The 19564-nt window shown below is 43.9% G+C and overlaps 2 protein-coding genes across 6 annotated transcripts in view; one reads left to right on the plus strand and one right to left on the minus strand.

The window, feature by feature from the left end:
* Positions 1 to 278: 278 nt before the first annotated feature.
* Positions 279 to 9290, minus strand: SLC7A6OS (solute carrier family 7 member 6 opposite strand). The gene is made up of 5 exons (XM_002923211.4): positions 9060 to 9290; positions 8654 to 8935; positions 3652 to 3855; positions 2031 to 2148; positions 279 to 1089 (listed from the first exon to the last, which is right to left on the minus strand). Exons 1-5 carry the CDS (start codon positions 9252 to 9254, stop codon positions 959 to 961), a joined length of 930 nt encoding a protein of 309 aa, XP_002923257.1. The 5' UTR covers positions 9255 to 9290; the 3' UTR covers positions 279 to 958.
* Positions 9291 to 9310: 20 nt separating this feature from the next.
* Positions 9311 to 19564, plus strand: part of PRMT7 (protein arginine methyltransferase 7) — a 45825-nt gene continuing 35571 nt past the window's right edge. For 2 of the 5 annotated variants that reach the window (XM_002923210.4, XM_034639565.1), the window contains exons 1-3: positions 9311 to 9431; positions 13947 to 14118; positions 17397 to 17433. In XM_002923210.4, coding sequence (XP_002923256.2) covers positions 14024 to 14118; positions 17397 to 17433 — 132 coding nt within the window. In that variant the 5' untranslated portion in view covers positions 9311 to 9431; positions 13947 to 14023. Of the gene's footprint in view, positions 9618 to 13946; positions 14119 to 17396; positions 17434 to 19564 lie in introns of those variants that run through there. The other 3 variants (XM_034639564.1, XM_019803775.2, XM_034639566.1) reach the window with 3 other exon arrangements.

A 19564-nucleotide genomic window follows, 5' to 3' on the forward strand; every position in this document is an offset into this window, starting at 1 on the left:
CCTCCCCCATGCTCTCTCTCTCTCTCTCTCAAATAAATAAAATCTTAAAAAAAAAAACAACCAAATATTCAGATTTAAAAGGTTTTTAAGTAGGGGTGCCTGGGTGGCTCAGTTGGTTAGGTGGCCAACTCTAGATTTTGGCTCAGGTCATGGTTTCGGGGTCCTAGATTCCACCCCCCCCCAGTCAGGCTCTGCTTGGTGGCGGGGGAGTCTGTGTGAGGACTGATCTCTCCGTCTGCCTCTTCCTCTTGTTCACTCTCTGAAATAAATCTTAAAAGTTTTCAAGAAGTTTTCTTGCTCCCTTTAATTTTTACTAAACATACAATATCACATTCATACATCCTGTTCTCCCTGGCACCAGTGCCAAAGGAACACAGCAATCTTTACAACCATTATCAGAGCCAGGAAGCAGGGCAGTGGAGACAGCTATTAACTTAAAACCTCTCAGAGCTCAGGCAGATTCTACTTCCCTCTGTAATGGCCACCACTATCCCATTGGTGCTGCTATGAAGGACCCAGTGTAGCCCTTCTATGAAGGACCCAGTGTAGCCCTTCTAAGTTCCCTCTATCAAAAGAAACAGGCTTTTAGTGGAGGCACTGGCCTGGTGGTATGGAAAAGCTAAATCTTAGTGCTGAGGAAACAGGAGTTTCTCTTCCACTTAACTGGCTTTTAGCACAGGAAGAGAATGGGAAACCCCCCAGACCAGGAAGCTTCACTTTTATGGCACATTTTTCACCCCAGACTGTAGAGTCATTTTTGATTGAGGCAAAGGGGCCCTACTATTACTGAAAAAGACACACTCCTTTAGCACAAGTTTTCACTGGTAGGATGGTGCTGCTGGACATGCTTTTTCCTTTTGTGTTTAGCTAGAAAGCCCAGGGATGTTACCAGGGTGGCTGAAGCTGCAGTCAAAGCCCTCAGGGGACGTGACTGAACTTCACAGCTATCATAGGATCATCAGTCTGAATCCAGGTCATGGGGGCTGTCATAGCCAAACTCCTTCTGCACATCCAGAGGGTATTTGCTCCACATCTCTGGTCTGCTGTTGCCTCTTTCCTCTTCACTGAGGCTGTCGTATTCATCAGAGCCTAGAACGATAACAGGAATGGGCTATAACTGTTGGAGTTTCTAGGTGACCATGATAACCCTTTCCTATCTCAAAAAGGTTTGTTTTAAATTTTTTATTAATTTTTTTTTGTTCTTCCTTCTAAAATACTTGTTCAGTAAAGAGAACTGGGGGGGGAGCAATCCTGTTTCTACCACCTAAACCAAATCCTTCAACAACACTGGGAGTATTTTTTAATTTCTCTTGTAAGTACAGGATTTCTTTTTGTTATTATAGTTGTAGTCATACCGTAAACATAATTTCACGTCTGCCCCTATCCTTTAAACCATCACAGGTACTTCCCCAATAGAATATTCAGTTTAATTGTCCCTCCATTAACAGACTCCAAGAAATTCTTTTTGTTGGCACAAAGAACATAATCCCTGAAGAAACTGTGTCACCAGAATATCTTCTTCCTCCTTCCCCCAGGTACCATGTCTGTGCTGCATCTTTCTTAAAATGTTATAAACACAGCAACTTCTTGAGAACTTACACAACTGATTTGTCAAAATCCTAGCCCTGCCCTGACTGGCAAACCTCTCCAATACCTTCTGGACTGAAGCAGAAGAGACACTGAACTAAGATGTTTCCCTTAATCCCAACCACTGAAGTTAGTGCAATATTCTCTTACTTTCTGGGGAGAGGATGACGTTTGTTGAGGTGAAGTAACTTCCCCAAGACCTACAGATAGGCAATGACAAGAACTAAGGATTTGAACCTAGGTTTGACTAACATTAAAACCCCAGCAGGTCCCCTGGAAGCACTAGTTCTTGGGGCTCCTATAGCTCCAAAGGCTTGTGGTTGAGCTGCTGGGAGTTCAATGGCAGAGAAGGAAAACCAGTTAAGATGTACGTGTTACCGGTGCTCACGCCTCAGGCTTGGATCCCACTAGTCCCTTCCCATCCAAGGCTGCCACCCCTGTACCTCTGGACTCATCTCCATCAGTGTTCTCCTCCTCTGGATACTCATTGCGCCAGTTAGTCTCACTGTTCTCATCATCATCATCTTCATAAATATCTTCTGGTTGCTGGTCATCATTCACCTGCACATCTCAACACAAACATGAGTATAAGTCAAAACCTCTAAGGCTGTCCTGTGGGGGAAGCTATTAGACCAACTTGGAAAAATCACTTAAGAGCACTGTGTGGAAAAGAGGCAGCCTAGGTGGTCTGAGTCTGCTGCCCAAAAGGCTGTAGTAACCTCGGGCTACCAGAGTCTAGCTCAAGCCATCACATTCCTGGTGGGACAGGATGAACTCCAGAAGGGAACAGACCAGGGTGGGGAGAGACAGCTCAGAGCAGGTGTTGGCAGTGATCTTGAAACTTTTGAAGGACACCCAGGTAGGGGAGAGATCATATGGATTACAGGTGATGCAAAAAACCAGAACCAAAACCCAAGTGTGAGGGGCACAGGAAGAGGGGCTATGCAATGGTTAAAGGTGGGTGCCTGACTGTGAGACTATGGTTGTAATGCAGGTATGGCTAAGGTGCCTCTCCTCATTTTAGAATTTGTTTTAAGAATAATAATGTCAGGGGGTGCTTGGCTAGCTCACTCAATAGAGCTGCAACTCTTTTTTTTTTTTTAATATTTTTTTATTTATTTATGTGACAGACAGCCAGCAAGAGAGGGAACACAGCAGGGGGGTGGGAGAGGAAGAAGCAGGCTCATAGCGGAGGAGCCCGATGTGGGACTTGATCCCAGAACGCCGGGATCACGCCCTGAGCCGAAGGCAGGCGCTTAAGGACTGCGCTACCCAGGCGCCCCAGAGCTGCAACTCTTGATCTCAGGGTTGTGAGTTCAAGCCCCATACTGGGTTAGAGATTGCTTTAAAAAAAAAAAAAAAAAAAAGATGTCAGGATGTTAGCTTGCTTGCTTTTTCTCCTTCTTTTTTTTTATTTTATAATTTTTCCTTTTTTTCATTCTTCTTTCGTTCCTTCTCTCTCTCTCCCTCCCTTTCCTTTCCTTCCTTCCTTTCTCTTTCTATTTATTTATTTGACGAGAGAGAGAGAGCGCGAGTGCGCGTGCACGTGCGCACAGGCAGGGAGGCCGATGTGGGGCTCCATCCTAGGACCCTGGGATCATGACCTGAGCCGAAGGCAGAGGCTTACCCGACTGAGCCACCCAGGTCCCCCGAGGATGTCAGCTTTCTTAATCCAAGGTTTCCCCCCATTTAAGATCCAGTTTTTTTAAAAAAGCTTTTATTCCCATTCATGTTAGGAATTTCTGGTTCATTTTGTCTTTATTATAAGCCCCCATATGTTTTCCCCTGAAAGTGGGTGTTTAAAAAAATAATGTTGCAAACCCTGTAGGAGATACTATTAAGAGCAAAAATTATCAGTGTAGACTGTCATTCCCCAAATTCCTGCACTACACCCAGGTTCCTAGAAGGCATTTAGAACAAATTTTTCCATTTAAACAAGGACAAGAAGAGCTAAGAACAATCTTGAACCCACTGGAGACAATGTGAAACACAGGGAAGCAAAGCACCCAGATGAGAGAATTGCTTAGGCTACCTCATGCCCCTCATCCTCACTGGTCCCCTTACCAGCTCCCACTCCTGGCAATAGGGCTGCACAGAGAGGATGTTCTCAATCCATCCTGGAGTGGCCATCTCCAAGTAGTAAATGTCGTACACATAGTCATCCTTCTGTTCCTCCTGATGCCCGATTCTTGGCCCATCCTCAGATAGTGTCAACCGTTCACGGATCAACTCTACGGAATTGCAGAGGATCACATCTGAGTCAGATGTCTGTAAAGAAATCAAGAGATGATAGATACATGATTCAAAACATGGATGTTCCAAAAGGAGGAATCTAAGATGTGAGTGAAGGAAGTCTCTCTACAGTTGTCTATGTTAGATTCAAGATTCTTATCCCCATGTCCTACTAGTCTCTTAATTAGCTATGTAATTAAAAAATTAACTATTTCTAAAATAATTGTAGTTTTTCTTTTGATATAGACTTAAGATAGTTTTCTGCTCTTTTGTGCTTGACCAACATAAGACTAGCCTGAGAAGATCTCCCCTTAGGGATCTGCAGGCCCACAGCAGCACCTCTGTGGCTGATCCCCAAATGCGTCTCCATTGTGTGTGACCTCCCTATAGGGGTCTAAAGGCGAATCCTGGACTCTGATGACTACCACCACCTGGCTTGCCCACAATGATGTCCTTTTTTAAAAAAAATATTTATTTGAGGGGTGCCTGGGTGGCTCGGCCAGTTAGGAGGCTGCCTTTGGCTCAGATCATGAGCCCAGGGTCCTGGAATTGAGCCCCACAACTGGGCTTCTTGGTCAGAGGGGAGTCTGCTTCTCCCATTCCCTCTGCTGCTCCCCCTGCTTGTGTTTTCTCCCCCTCTCTCAAATAAATGAATAAGTTAAAAAAAATTTGAGTGCCAGCGAGTGCATGCCTGAGCAGGGGAGGGGTAGAGGGAGAGGAAGAGAATCTCAAGCAGACTCCCCTCCAAACATGGAGCCCAAGTTGTGGGGGGCGATCCCATGACCATGACCTGAACCAAAACCAAGAGTTGGACACTCAAACGACTGAGCCACCCAGGTGCTGGATGACGTCCTACTTTTAATGACACCAGGAGTGGACTCTCCTATAATCCTGCTAGGAAGAACAGGTCAAGACAGATTGCCCCAGAATAGAATTGGCCTAGGGAAGATGTACTCCAGTGCCACAGGCTGTGTCATCCGGAGAAGCACAGGTCAATTTGGAAACCCAGGGGACATACTGCAAATGACCCCTCTCCACAGGTTCATCAGAGTAGGCTGTGTGGCTCAAACCGGGATGGAGATGGGGTATTCCCATAGCCAAGGTATATAAAGGGAGACCAGATTTACAGGATGAAGGGAATTAATTTTTCTTGCTCCAAAGTCAAAAGGAACTAGAGATGTTAGTTTTTGTGCACTCTTGACTAACCTCAAAGCTGTTGACAAGCAAAGTTCTGACTCCAATTCACAAGTCTCCCATCCTTAGTCCAGCAAATTATGCAGCCATTAAAATACTTACAAAGACTAGCAAAGAGAAAAATGCCAGGCATAGAATTTGACTCTCAGAAGACAAGAAACCAATTTTATTCCAATTACCTTTGTGATAGGGGTGAAAGGGGTGATTTCCCCTTGTTACTTTCCTGTATTTTTTCAAATTTACTACAATGAACATATTTTTATAGAATAAAAAATTTTCTTTAGCCTATGTGTATGCCCACCTATACTTTCAAGTATACCACATACAGCATAGCATCAATATATATAATGTCTTGCCAGTCTTCATGATTATCACTTTAATGGTATAGGCAGTTGTATATGTAAATTTCTCAGACATAACTTTTAGCTTCCACATACAATGCTGCAATGAACGTGTTTATCTCCTGCATTTGAAAAATGGGGATAAAATACGTACCTCATAGGGTTTTTGTGAGCATTAAACGAGTTAAATTAAAAGAAAACATAACAAGTACCTAGCATAGTACTTAATGCATAGCAATTACTCAATAAACCAACAGTAGCTCTTAATACTATAACTGGTGCTGCTGCTTTTTTTTTTAGATTTTATTTATTTGAGAGAGTGAGTGCGTGTGCACAGCACAAGCAGGGGGAGCAGGAGGGAGAGGGAGAAGCAGGCTCCCCGCCAAGCAGGGAGTCTGATGTGGGGCTCGATCCCAGCATCCTGGGATCATAGCTTGACCAACTGAGCAACCCAGAAGCACCCACTGCTTTCTGCTTCTTCAGAATTATTTCCCTAGAATAAATCCAGGGGGTAAGATCACTAGATAAAATAAAACGAACTTTTTTCACTCAAGATTTCCTATAAAGTCTCCCTGCAGTTGTCTATGTTAGATGAAGGAGTCAAATTAATGAGAAATGTACTAGGTGATTGACACTGGGGAGGGTGTGTGTTGTAATGAGCACCGGGTATTATATAAGACTGATGAATCACAGACCTGTACCTCTGAAACAAATAATACATGTTAACTGAATTCAAATTAAAAAAAAAAAATAAAAAAATTAATGAGAAATGTAATGTGGCAAAAAATGCCGTCGCTATTTTAAAATTTCTTTAGCTGTTTGGATGGCTTTGGAATCCAAACAATAAAAATAAATGTAAGTAGTTTTAAAATAAGCCCCAAGCTATTTTTAAGATTGCTGATATGTAAAGCCATGCTGTTTTCCAATTGTGTACTATTTTAATCATGGCCTTGCCAGCAGCGCTATCAACAGCCTTTCCCCTGATAGTCTAGTAGGCATAAAACCCCAAATTTGCTTTCAGCTTAAATCCATTTTTTTAAAAAATAATTACTGAGGGCAAACATTTTTTAAAATCTGTGATTAATTTTACAGTTGTGTTTTTGAATAGCTGTTTAAAAGACAATCCTGAAAAAAAAAAAAAGGGCAGGAACTTTGTCTGGCTTAGTGAACAATTCACAAGCAAAGTTTGCAACTATATCCTGTCATGCTGAATTTTAAAAGCATCTGACCTTATAGATCATCTATAAAATGTGAGAAGTGTTAAGTATTCTTTATTTAACATTATACATAAACAACACTAAAATACCTTTCATTAGGCAAAAGGCAACATTTTAGATGCAGGGAATTTTAACTGAATTGGCATTGCTAAGACCAAAAAGATAAAATGGACACTGCTAGCTTATCTTCATCTCATGACTTTTTTTTTTTTTTTAAAGATTTTATTTATTTATTTGACAGAGATAGAGACAGCCAGCAAGAGAGGGAACACAAGCAGGGGGAGTAGGAGAGGAAGAAGCAGGCTCATAGCCGAGGAACCCGATGTGGGGCTCGATCCCGTAACGCCGGGATCACGCCCTGAGCCGAAGGCAGACGCTTAACCGCTGTGCCACCCAGGCACCCCTATCCCATGACTTTTAACAGGCTAACAAACACAACTTGAAACACAGCTGAATCTTGCTGTTCTATGAGACAGTGAAGGGATTTCCCTAGTATTTACATATATATTAACATAACCAGTTATATAAATCTAAATATAAAACCAATCTACAGGTTTAGAGATGGCATTTACCAACTCTGTGAAAAGCTGAATATTACTGGGGCACCTGGCTGGCTTAGTCAGTGGAGCATATGGCTCCTGACCTCTGCGTTGTGGGCGTGAGCCCCATATTCAGTGTAAAGATTACTTAAAAATAAAATCTTAAAAAAAAAAAAAAGCTGAATATTACTGATCAATTATAACCAAATGTCCGAAAGGGGAAAACGGTGACAGCACTTGCTGAACCAGAATTACTATCAAAGTTGAAAAAGCTGATCCCATTCATTTCACCACAAACCAATCTTATTTAAATCAGGGCTGTCCAAAGAAATATTCTTTTTTTTAAAAAAAAGATTTTATTTATTTATTTGACAGAGAGAGCGACAGCCAGCAAGAGAGGGAACACAAGCAGGGGGAGTGGGAGAGGAAGAAGCAGGCTCCCAGTGGAGGAGCCTGATGTGGGGCTCGATCCCAGAACGCCGAGATCATGCCCTGAGCCGAAGGCAGATGCTTAACGACTGAGCCACTCAGGCGCCCCTTAAATTTTATTTGAAAGAGAGAGAGAAAGCAGGGAGGAGGGCAGAGGGAGAGGAGAAGCAGGCTCCCCTCTGAGCAGGAAGCTCAATGCTTAGCTCCATCCCAGGACCCTGGGATCATGACCTGAGCTTAAGGCAGCAGCTTAACCCATTGAGCCACCCAGGCTCCCCAATAAGCAAACACTTTTTTATGTATTTACAGTTTGTATTGCATTGTTGGGAAAAATCGGTGTTCACATCCTTCATCAGTTTATATACTAGTATTTGTTACAAAACTGAATGATTAAATATGAGAAGACCTGGATTCTACACTTCAATATGCCTCAAACTTGATTCACTACCCAAAACTGGTCCTTTAACCTCCCTTTGATGAGTTTTTCCATCTGTTATATCTTTACCTTGATCAGAAACCTCCAGTAATTCCCCATCTCAGGGTGAAAGGCGGTATGTCCTTAAAAGTACTTTCAGGGTCTAGCAGGAATCCTCTCCCAAATTCCTTATTATTCTTCCTCAATTCACTGGGCTCCAGTTCCTCAGTTCACTGGGCTCCAGGAACAGCGCCCTTGAAAACACCAAACTGCCTTTTTTTCAGCTATCCACAGTGTCTTGCCATTCACCCCTCCAACTTCTCACTCTAATGTCATTTACTGAGACCTTCTCTGAAATGAACCACCCTTTCCCTGCCACCGCCCCCCCCACCCCCGTACAGCTCCTATCCCCGTCTGACATAATTTAACTTCTTAACTGTTTCTCTCCTCTACTTGAATATTAAGTCCTCAAAGCTATATCCGCAGAACCTAGGAACAATGCCTGGCACAGTGGCCACTCAGTAAACAGTTGTTGAAAGAATAACCTAACCTGTAAAACGAGGTTACCATGACTGACAGATCATTCACCAGTAAGGCGAAGCCTTGTGCCTCCTCTTAACTGTATGCTGACTTAACGCCCAAAATGCTTGCACTATCCGTCCGGGGAAGCCCAGCGCTCTCCTCCGGGTGGGTACTCACTTTGGGGGAGCCTGCGGTGGCAAGAGCCTCTGGGTCTCCTTCCTCGTGGACCAGGTCCAACAGCTGGAAGCCTGCGTCCTCGGCGGCTTCTGGGTTTCCTGGTGCGTCTTCGGACTCTAGGCCACTCGAGGGAATCCCCGAGGATCGGCGGCTAGAGATCACCCTGTAGCGGCCCTCCTGCCGGATCTCCCGAGCCGAAGCGCGGAGGTCGCGGCGGATACGCTGCTGGCTGCCCCGAGAAGGGCGCAGCGCGGCTCTAACAAGCGCCTGGACTGGCTCCTCCTGGAAGGTGGTAGAGGAGAGAAGCCAGCGTAAGCAGGAGGTTCGTCAAGGGGTCAGGGTTACAATTTCGTCCCGGGAGCGCCCTAAGATCCCCTTCAAACACCGGCTCCATCCCGCCCAATACCTGGGAGCGCACGGTGGCCACCAATTGGAAGACATTATTCTCCGGCCCTCTCTCCAGTTCCTCGGAGGGTGTCTTTTGGGCCGCCGATTCGACGGCGCCGCTTCGGAGGCGTTTACAAGAGAGGACAAGGGCTTCGGCAGGCTCTGCGCTGCGCTTCCGCTTCACGCGAAGCACTGCAGTCCCGCCGGCCTCCATAGCGGCTGTCGCGGAGCACCGTGGGAACGCGTGGGGTACGATGGGAGAGCCTTCAAGTTCCGCTTCCGGGCCTCCCTCCCGGCACGCTCGGCGGGCACTGGGAGGTCCCGCCCCCTTTCGCCCGCCGCGGGCAGGTGGAGGTGGCGGCGGAAGTGAACGGCACGGTGGTCGTGGCTGGTGAGGCCCTGGGCGGGTTGGAAAGGTGGGGTTGCAGTAGAGTTTCGGGTGCAGCCATCATCTGTTCTCAGCCCAAGGGCTGACGGACCTGGCGTGGGCGCTTTGGGCCGCCGGGGTACGCGTCTCTTCCGGACTCTCGAGGACCTTTCTAGAGTCCGTATGGGGCGACTCAGAGCCCCTGGGCTGGTAAGAGAACGGGGATGCGGTTCTGTCGGGTGACCTCCACGGGGACCTGGATTGTAGTACTTGGCGATTACACTCAGCGACAGACTCGAACCGCAGTCACACGGAGCTCCAACCATGGCACCCCTAGCTGGCCCACGTTTTTCTGATTGAGGGAACTGCTGATGGGCTCGCTTTTCCCAGTCACTGTGTTGAGTAGTTGGAAACCGGTCCGTTCACCACGCGCTAGCCAGAGCTGCCCAAAGCGTGCATCTGACGTGGACATTTTTGTGTTAAAACTCTTGAGTGGTTCCCAGTACATGTAGAAAAAAATCCAAACACCTTTCCGAAGCCAGTATGGCCCAGTGCCATTTGCAGAAGCCCACCGATACTCTATTATTACTTTTGCTCAAAGTGCTTCAGTCACTTAGGCTTTTGTCAGTTTTTGCTTATGCAGTTAGTTATTTTTTCCCCTTAGGGAAAATAGGGGTAGGGGAAAAGTAGGTGTAAGGTTTCCAGAAACATAAGCACTCCTCTGACTTTTAAGCAGGCTTATCTTGCATGTCTCAACTTAAATGCCTCCTCTCTCTTTTTCCATAGCCTTGTTATTCTCTTTAATAGCGTCCTGCATATTTCCTTTCTTGTACCCACAGTCTGTGATTGTTTATACTTAGTCTCTCCTTCAGTAAAATCTGATCTCTTGGAAGACAAAGATTCCTTTTTTTATTTATGGGAGTCCTCCAGCCCCTAATGTGGTGTTTGGCAGTGTCTGGCATTGTGTAAATTTTACTAAATTTTGAATGAATGAACCAAATACCTGCTCTGAAATCTGACTGGTAATCCACTTAGAGTTTGGCAGGGTGGTTTCCATTCCCTCCTTAAAAACCATCCTGTGAGTTCACGGATTTTGAAGAAGGGGGCGGGGCATCAAAATATCTCTTGAATCATTCAAAAAGGGAATTCCATAGATTAGAATACTACACTGTTAACCTTTAAATGACTTCAGAATTGATCCCGCATGGCCCACAGGATAAGGGTTTCAGGACTCTCCACAGTATGTACCCCACTGACATGATGTTTGACTCCTTGTTTAGTTTTACTTCAGCTAAACTGGTTTATTCACTGTGCATGTGCCTTTCTATTCTGCTGAAGTGCCCTCTCCCTCCGATGCCCGCCTAAATCCTAGCCATCTTTTGAATCTTCCCTGAACATTCAGCCAGATGGTACCGTTTCTATGGTAGCACTTTTGGGACATAGTTTTCTTTTTCTTTTTTTTTTTTAATTTATTTATTTGACAGAGAGACAGCCAGCGAGAGAGGGAACACAGGAGGAGTGGGAGAGGAAGAAGCAGGCTCATAGCAGAGGAGCCTGATGTGGGGCTCGATTCCGTAACGCCGGGATCACGCCCTGAGCCGAAGGCAGACGCTTAACCGCTGTGCCACCCAGGCGCCCCTGGGACATAGTTTTCTAAAGCACATTATGTATTCTGACAGTTGTACTCTTTTTTTTTTTTAATTGGCGTAGGAGATGATCACAGCTGATTCTAGCAAAGCTTTTTAACCTATAGGTTGCAACCCATGAACTATGAAATCAGTTCTAGTGGATCATGATTGATTGATTGATTAAAGGTTTTATTTATTTGAGAGAGCACAAGCAGGGCAGAGGGAGGGGAGAAGCAGGTTTTCCACTGAGCAGGGAGCCGGACACAGGGCTTGATGCATGACCTGAGCTGAAGGCAGATGCTTAATCAGCTGAGTCACCCAGGCTGCCCAGATCATGATCAATTTAAAAAGAAAAATGAAGTAGAGTAGAATATATCAGAGGGTCTTGCTGACAGGAAGGCTAAATACTGTTTAGTAAAAGTTTATGTGTGTATATTGTGTCTTCATGTAAAGTATATTTCTTAGACTGAGGTTGCCAGAAACTTGGAGAGCCACCAGATGAGAGGATGGATACACTGAGATTTTAGAAGTATAGTTTCACTTAAGGATAAATTGACTACTTTGAACCAGACTACTCACTGACTGCCTTAGTCTTTTCAGAAAAGATTTTTCCCCACCCTTGTTTGTAAGAGTTAAGTGTTTGGGGCGTCTGGGGGGTTCATTCGGTTTAAGTGTCAGACTCTTGATTTCAGCTCAGATCATGATCTCAGGGTTGTGAGATCTAGACGCCCTGTCAGACTCCGAGCTCAGCATCGGGTCTGCTTGAGATTCTCTCTCCTGCACCGCTCCCTCTTCCCCACACCTGCGCAGGGCTCTTTTTCTCTCTCTCTTAAGTAAATAAAATCTTAAAGAAAAAAAAAAAGAATTCAGTGTTTAGTTAGTCTAGATAACTTCAAAAGAAAGGCCACACACAATTCTGGCCTTTAATAAAGTGACTTAGGGACATTTTAGGGATCTACAGAGTAGACATTCTTTTAAGGTTTCCTGAAGATGGATCAGTGTTTAACAGGAAATGAAGGGAAGTGTGGAACACTTGATGTTTTCTGAAGGTAAAAGGCAGGGTGCTGGAAGAGCCCATACTTGCTGAGAGGTGCCTTCAGACGTTGAGCTGTGGTGTTTTTCTGTGAGAGATAGCTCTCTGTGGAAATAGGGCATACAAAACATGAATCTGGCAACATTCAGTTGAAGGATATTTTTTAGATGATTTTTTTTTTTTTTTTAATTTTCTTTAGGGGCGATGCCTTGGTGCCTCAGAGTCGGTTAAGCGGCTGCCTGCAGCTCAGGTCATGATCCCAGGGTGCTGGGATTAAGCCCTGCGTCCGGCTCCCTGCTGAGCAGGGAGTCTGTTTCTCCTTCTCCTTGAAAACAAAATTTTAAAATTTCTTTAATATCTATACCCATTGTGGGGCTCAAACTCATGATGCTGAGATCCAGAGTTGCACACTCTAAAGACTGAGCCAGGCAGGCACCCCTAGATGAAGAATTTTTTAAAATTACTTTTAAAATTAAATGTTGAGTAGGTAAGAAGTGATCATTAAAAAATGGTAAGGCATAAAGCATTACAGTATCATGAACATCTTTAATCCTACCACCCATTTCTAGAAGAAACTGCTATTTTGAAGTCCCCTGTGTGGCCCTCCTGATCTCAGCCTTTCCTCTTCCCTCTTAAGGATAACCAGTGTCCTCATTCCCTGCTATGCTTTTTAGTGTAATCCCTGAAGAATATATTGTTCTTGTTTAGCATAATTAGAAATTTATATAAATGTAATCATACTGTGTATATTCTGTGATTTGCTGATTTTTTGGCTGATTTTTTGATAACCAGTGTCCTCATTCCCTGCTATGCTTTTTAGTGTAATCCCTGAAGAATATATTGTTCTTGTTTAGCATAATTAGAAATTTATATAAATGTAATCATACTGTGTATATTCTGTGATTTGCTGATTTTTTGGCTGATTTTTTGATAACCAGTGTCCTCATTCCCTGCTATGCTTTTTAGTGTAATCCCTGAAGAATATATTGTTCTTGTTTAGCATAATTAGAAATTTATATAAATGTAATCATACTGTGTATATTCTGTGATTTGCTGATTTTTTGGCTGATTTTTTGATAACCAGTGTCCTCATTCCCTGCTATGCTTTTTAGTGTAATCCCTGAAGAATATATTGTTCTTGTTTAGCATAATTAGAAATTTATATAAATGTAATCATACTGTGTATATTCTGTGATTTGCTGATTTTTTGGCTGATTTTTTGATAACCAGTGTCCTCATTCCCTGCTATGCTTTTTAGTGTAATCCCTGAAGAATATATTGTTCTTGTTTAGCATAATTAGAAATTTATATAAATGTAATCATACTGTGTATATTCTGTGATTTGCTGATTTTTTGGCTTAATGTGTTTCTGGGATTATCTGTGTTTGCTTATAGCTCAGATTTATTTGTTTAGATGAAGGTTTTCCTAGTTTGTTTGAACTGCTCTTTGTATTTTTCCTTAAACTAAGTGTTTGCTATCCTGAGGCAGTATTGGCGGCACTCTTTTACCACCACCTCAGTCTCTTTGTTTCTTCTTTCCTGTTAGCCTCTTGTTCCCTTTGCTTTATTTCTCTTCTCACCTGCCTTTACTTTGAGGCTGCACTCAGATACACCTGTGAGGCTTATTTGACTCCTGTTGGAATCACTGAGGACTGCTGAAGTTTCCAGATAGCTTTATGAATTTATGTATTATAATTTTTGTTGTTATATGCTGAATGTAAAATCAGATAACTTGCTGGAAAGATTAAAATACTGATTAACAAATATTTTCAGTGGCTTTGACACTTTTGTCTGTTTCTTGATTTTTTTTCCTTTTTTTTTTTTTTCTCTGTCTTTAAAATTTTTTTCTCTACGTTTTGGACATTATGATGTGGATAGATCTCTGACGATTGGACCTGTCCAGTGAGCTGGCAAGGCTTCTTTTCTGTGCTAAAACTGAGGAGCTGACAGGCACCATGAAAGTCTTCTGCGGGCGGGCCAATCCGACTACGGGATCTGTGGAGTGGCTGGAGGAGGATGAGCACTATGATTACCACCAGGAGATTGCAAGGTAACAAGGGTGTGTTCACAGTTAGTTGCAGCTGGCTGGAGCACGTGATCTCAAAGCGGGAACCCTGGCATGCAGTCTGAATGTGGACTAGGCATTACCCAGTGCTTCTGAGCAGGGCAGATGTTGGTCACGAGCAGGTCTGCTTAGCCGGCTAGGTTTGGGAGTTAGACAAAGTCATTTCTGTGTGGAGAGTCAGGTATCCTGTAACAGCTTTGTCCGAGTCTTGGAGGATCTGTCTGTGGAGCAAAGAGGACCCAGGGTTCAGTAGTAGTAGTGGTGGTGGTGGCGGTGGCAGCAGTAATTGAAGAGTTTATGAAATTTGATCATTTACTTGTGCTACCGAAATGGTGACACATTTATCATATGGTTAAATTCTCTTGAATGGACAAAGTGAAAAAATGTGGGTATTTTTCATGGATGGAATCTTCAGAACTATGTAAGCGAGTTACTGTTTTTTAGCAGTCATTAAGCGCATACAGCATGCTGGCACTGTGCTAGGACTGTGAATACCAAAATGAAGAAGATAGGGTTCCCATCTTCAAGGGACATGCAGTTTTGTGTAAGAGACAGACATATGAAAAATGATGACAATGAGAGACCAGTGGATATGGGCACAAAAGTTCATGGAAGCACCAAGAAAGCTGGCTTGGGAAGTGATATTTGAGTGATTTCCCAAATCTAGAAGGAGGAAAATTGCTTTCTGCGCAGCAGGGATTACATGTAACCTTCCAGATGAGCTCTTCTGGGGGGGGGTTGCAGGCAGTTCGAAGGGGCTGGAATGGGGTACAAGAGCAGGGCTGTGGTGAGAAAGGATACTGAAAAGGTAGGCAAGGTTGTGTTGTGATGGGTGGTGGCAAAATGCAGAGTGGAGCATGAGAGTAAGTCTGGATTCTGCTACATCTCAAGTCTGACATCGGTCAAGCTGCTTAACTTCCTTGAGCCTCAGTATGGTAATATATGGGTCTATATATGTAACAATGTACATTTCCTCATATAATATCTTTAGGGTTGATAGGTGAGTGAAATGCAGTGTGTAGTGCAGAATAAGGGATCAAAAACATTACTTTCTTTCTAAAGATAATGGACATTATTTTCTGAGTGATTGAGGTGTTAAACAGGGAGCAAAAAGATTAGCTTGCATTTTGGAACATTTACTGAGGAAAGTATGGAAAGTGGGATGGAGGGAGTGGAAACCATTTGGGTGATATTGCAACCCCACAGGTGAGGCAGTAGAGGTGGGGAGAGGAGGGAGACAGTTTTGAGGGAGCTTGAGTTTGGTAACTCATCTGATGCAGTGAAGGGATGAGAGAGAATTCAAGAAGCACCCAAGATTTCTGGTTAGAATGACAAGGTGGATGGAGCTGTTATTCCTGAGGGAGAACACAGGAGGAATGGGTGTTGCTGGGAAGAGGAAAGGATGGAGATTAGGTATCTGGGTTTGGACGTCCAGGTAGAGATGCCAGTGGACACGTAAACATGGGTCTGGAACCAATTTGCAGTTGTTAGAATTGAAACTGGAAGAGATTGCCCGCTCTCAGAAAGGGTATGGTATGAGAAAGGTAGAGGGCTGAAGAAGGAATTCTGGAATAGAGGAGGCAGGAGAACCCTGAGGGAATGGCTGGAAAATGGAAAAGAGGAGGGTATGTCTGGAAGAGGGAGTGTCCAGCTGGGACAGAGAAATCCTGGGTGTTAGCAATGGAGTGGGCTGGTAGTGCTTTGGGAGAGTGATGGCTGTAGGTGGTGGGGAGAGTGCGTGATGAGGCTGGGAGGATGGGGACCAGAAATGCCTCTTGAAAGGCACAGAAAGGCAGAACTAGATTTCAACTGTGCATTCGTAGGTGGGTTCCCATGTAAAAGCCTTGGTGTGCCATTAAAAAAAACACTATTCTTTGAAAACAGTGCTCCTGAAAGTGCAGAGTATGAACTGCCTGTGTCACACTTGCCCGGAGCACCAGTTCAAGTGCATATTTCCAGATTCCAGCTCAGTTATCTGGATTAGGATCTATTTGCATGTATCATGAGAATCTGCATTTAAAATAAGCTCTCCAGGCTGTCTGGTTGGCTCAGTCAGTAGAGCATGTGACTCCTCATCTCAGGGTTGTGAGTTCAGGCTCCATGTTGGTTGGGGATGGCGCCTGCTTGGAAGAAAACAAAAACTCTTCAGTGATTCTGATGTTGACCTGAAGTGGGAGGTCCTCTGTTCAGTGAAAGAGCCTGTGCTCTTACCTGGAGCTCAGAAAGCATTTTTTGGGCTGGGACTGCTGAGTTCTGGAGGTGTATCCTGACCGTGCCAGAGATTTTGCAAGTTTGTGAATTATTGTGACAAAATACAGAAAAGCAACTCTCTTCCCTTAAACAGCCTGTAGTTTGGTGAACTCTTCGTTCTCTCTGATGACGTAAGGGAAAGTGTTGGGCATGACGCCCCTCACTTACATAGCAGGTGTATACTTTTCCTGATTCCTGTCTGCAGTGCTGCATCTGTGATTATCCCAACATGCAGATGTATGCAAGATTCTCTAAAGTATTAGACAAATTGAGTTTGAGTTCTGGAGGAAAACAAATGTGTGAGGTATAACGTGATCAGCGTGCTGGTGGCTGTGGAGTTACTGTGATGGGGTAACTACCAGAGCATTTTTAGGTCTGAGGTTCTTTGCTGAAAATAAACGTCTTTCTCTAAGATTTTTTTTTTCCTGCAGTACTGGAGAATGCCAGCTTATAACTCTATTAAAATAGTTTAAAACGGGGGGCACCTGGGTGGCACAGCGGTTAAGCGTCTGCCTTCGGCTCAGGGCGTGATCCCGGCGTTACGGGATCGAGCCCCACATCAGGCTTCTCCGCTATAAACCTGCTTCTTCCTCTCCCACTCCCCCTGCTTGTGTTCCCTCTCTCGCTGGCTGTCTCTATCTCTGTCCAATAAATAAATAAAATCTTTAAAAAAAAAAAAAAGTAAAACGGGCCTGGATTAGAGATGGAAAGTACAGCAGAGGAAATATAGTTAATAATATTGTAGTAATGTTACATGGTGACTACACTTAACTGTAGTGAGCATTGAGCGTAGGATTGTCAAATCACTGTGTTGTACACCTGAAACTGATGTAACATTGGGTGTCAGTTATTGTTCAGTAATAAATAAAAAATGAAAAGTAAAATGGGCTGGCCTGGATGTGTGTTCTGTCTGATTTAGGAATGCATTATATATGTGAATGCTGTCATAGGTTGATGGATATCATTATTAGTAGAGGTTTCTGACTCGTCTTTTTATTTTGATTGTATTTTAGATCATCCTATGCTGATATGCTCCACGACAAAGACAGAGTAAGTGTAAAAGGAAACCGTTATCTTGCTGTGGTGTTTGAAACCTGTAGTTACGATGTTAAAATTTCCCTCCAAAAAAAAATAAAATAAAATTCCCACCCTCCAGAGGCATGATGGTAGAATAATGTAGAAGGGCATTATGGCATCATGGTCAGGAAATCAGTCAGGAGGCTGGGTCCTCCTTCCATCTCCGCTGTTTACCTGAGTGTGACCTTGGAGAAGACGTGAGACCTCTGCAGATCTTGTCTATTAGGATTTAAAAGGAATGAGATATACTAGCTGATCCCCATGATCTCTTCTAGATAAAAATTCTCTAATTACACAGGTTTACCTTGTATAGTCTGTTTGTAATTTTAAAATCAGATCTCTAGAGGCCACTGCAGACTATTTTGTAGAGCTCATTTGGCTTCCATTGCAGTGACATTTCAGCTTTTTTTTTTTTTCTTTTTTCTTTTTTGTTTCATCTGAGTTTTCTTTTCCTGTTTGAATTATGTGATAGTTCTGGTCTTACGATGGCTAGCGACGCAGGCTTTTCTGGTCCACAAGAAAGCGTGCTTGACTAGTCATTTCCATCTGGATGGCTCAGAAATGGGGAGGCTTGAAGGCAAAGGATGCAGGGCCAGACTTAAGAACTGAGCTATGCAGGTGAGGAGAGGGATCAGGGCACATGGTAGGGTTGGTCGTGAGGCTGTGTTGGCGGTGGTGTCTACTTCATCCAGCCCTGGTTAACTGCTCAGCCTGCATAATTCTTGGCAACATCATGACCAAACCATCTCTTTAAGCATCATTAGTTTGTAAGCTACACCAAAGGGGGCTAGGTGCCTCCCTGATTTTCATCAACTGCCTTTGCTGGACTGTTGGGGAATTACAGAATGTGGAACAAACATTGTTCCTGGTTTTGACTAATTTTCTCTAGCTTAATGGTCTTGGCTTTTTTTTTTTTTTTTTTTTGAAGATTTTATTTATTTATTTGACAGAGAGACAGCCAGCAAGAGAGGGAACACAAGCAGGGGGAGTGGGAGAGGAAGAAGCAGGCTCCCAGCAGAGCAGGGAGCTCAATTTGGGGCTTGATCCCAGGACCCTGGGATCAGGTGCTGAGCTGAAGGCAGACACTTAACGAAGGCAGACACTTAACGACTAAGCAGGCACCCTGTGGTCTTGGCTTCTTAATGGATTCTTGGGTCTGTGAGCCTCTGATTTTACTGTCATCTGCAAAGTGGATCCTTTTTGCCTCAGCTTCCAGGGCATGTGGACAAAGGGCATTGCCATCCGTTCAGTCAGGCAGGCCTGAAAGATGGCACCCTTTTCCTCATCTGAACCGGCAGTCTATCATCAAATTCTATGGGTCTTTTAACCCCACTTGCGTAGACCTAGTGTTGGCCTCTCTTTTTCTTTCTCTACCTAGCAGCCCACAGGGTCTTTCTGAAATACCAGTCTATGTGATTCCTCTTCTTTAAACGCTGAGAAGCGTCTGTGTAGCATCATCCTTGGTGGCCTCTCACTGCTGTCAAGGTAAAATCCAAACTCCTTGGGGGAATGTTCCTGACTCTCTATTATTCACCCCTTGAATTTCTGCTCCCCCCACCCCAATTCTCCCTATCAGGAAATGGAGTCAGAATTTGCTGCTTAGGGGCGCCTGGGTGGCGCAGTTGTTAAGCGTCTGCCTTCGGCTCAGGGCGTGATCCCAGGGTCCTGGGATCGAGCCCCACAACAGGCTCCTCCGCTGGGAGCCTGCTTCTTCCTCTCCCACTCCCGATGCTTGTGTTCCCTCTCTCGCTGGCTGTCTCTCTCTGTCAAATAAATAAATAAAATCTTTAAAAAAAAAAAAAAAGAATTTGCTGCTTAGTACGGAGCCTAGGTAAACTAATTTCTCTGTACTTTTGCATGATGCCTTACATTTTGTTATTATTTTAGAACACTTCCATTATCCCATAAAATTATCTCATGCCTGTTTGCAGTCATTCCTGGTGCCCTCTCTCAGCCCTAGGCAACCACTGATCTGCTTTCTGTCACTGCCGTTTTGCCTTTGCCTTTTCTAGAAATTTCATATAAATGAAATTATATGAGAGATGGTCTTATGTGTCTATTTTCCTTCATCATGTTTTTGAGGTTCATTCATGTTGAATATGTA

This window comes from Ailuropoda melanoleuca, chromosome 12, assembly GCF_002007445.2.
Source record: "Ailuropoda melanoleuca isolate Jingjing chromosome 12, ASM200744v2, whole genome shotgun sequence".
Classification (NCBI taxonomy): Eukaryota; Metazoa; Chordata; class Mammalia; order Carnivora; family Ursidae; genus Ailuropoda; species Ailuropoda melanoleuca.

Excerpts from the sequence above, each read along its gene's own strand:
- SLC7A6OS (XM_002923211.4), bottom strand. The coding sequence starts at position 9,254 with ATGGAGGCCGGCGGGACTGCAGTGCTTCGCGTGAAGCGGAAGCGCAGC. Across the intron at positions 8,936-9,059 it reads TGGCCACCGTGCGCTCCCAG|GAGGAGCCAGTCCAGGCGCT; the intron begins GTATTGGGCGGG and ends ACCACCTTCCAG. Across the intron at positions 1,090-2,030 it reads TGATGGAGATGAGTCCAGAG|GCTCTGATGAATACGACAGC; the intron begins GTACAGGGGTGG and ends TTATCGTTCTAG.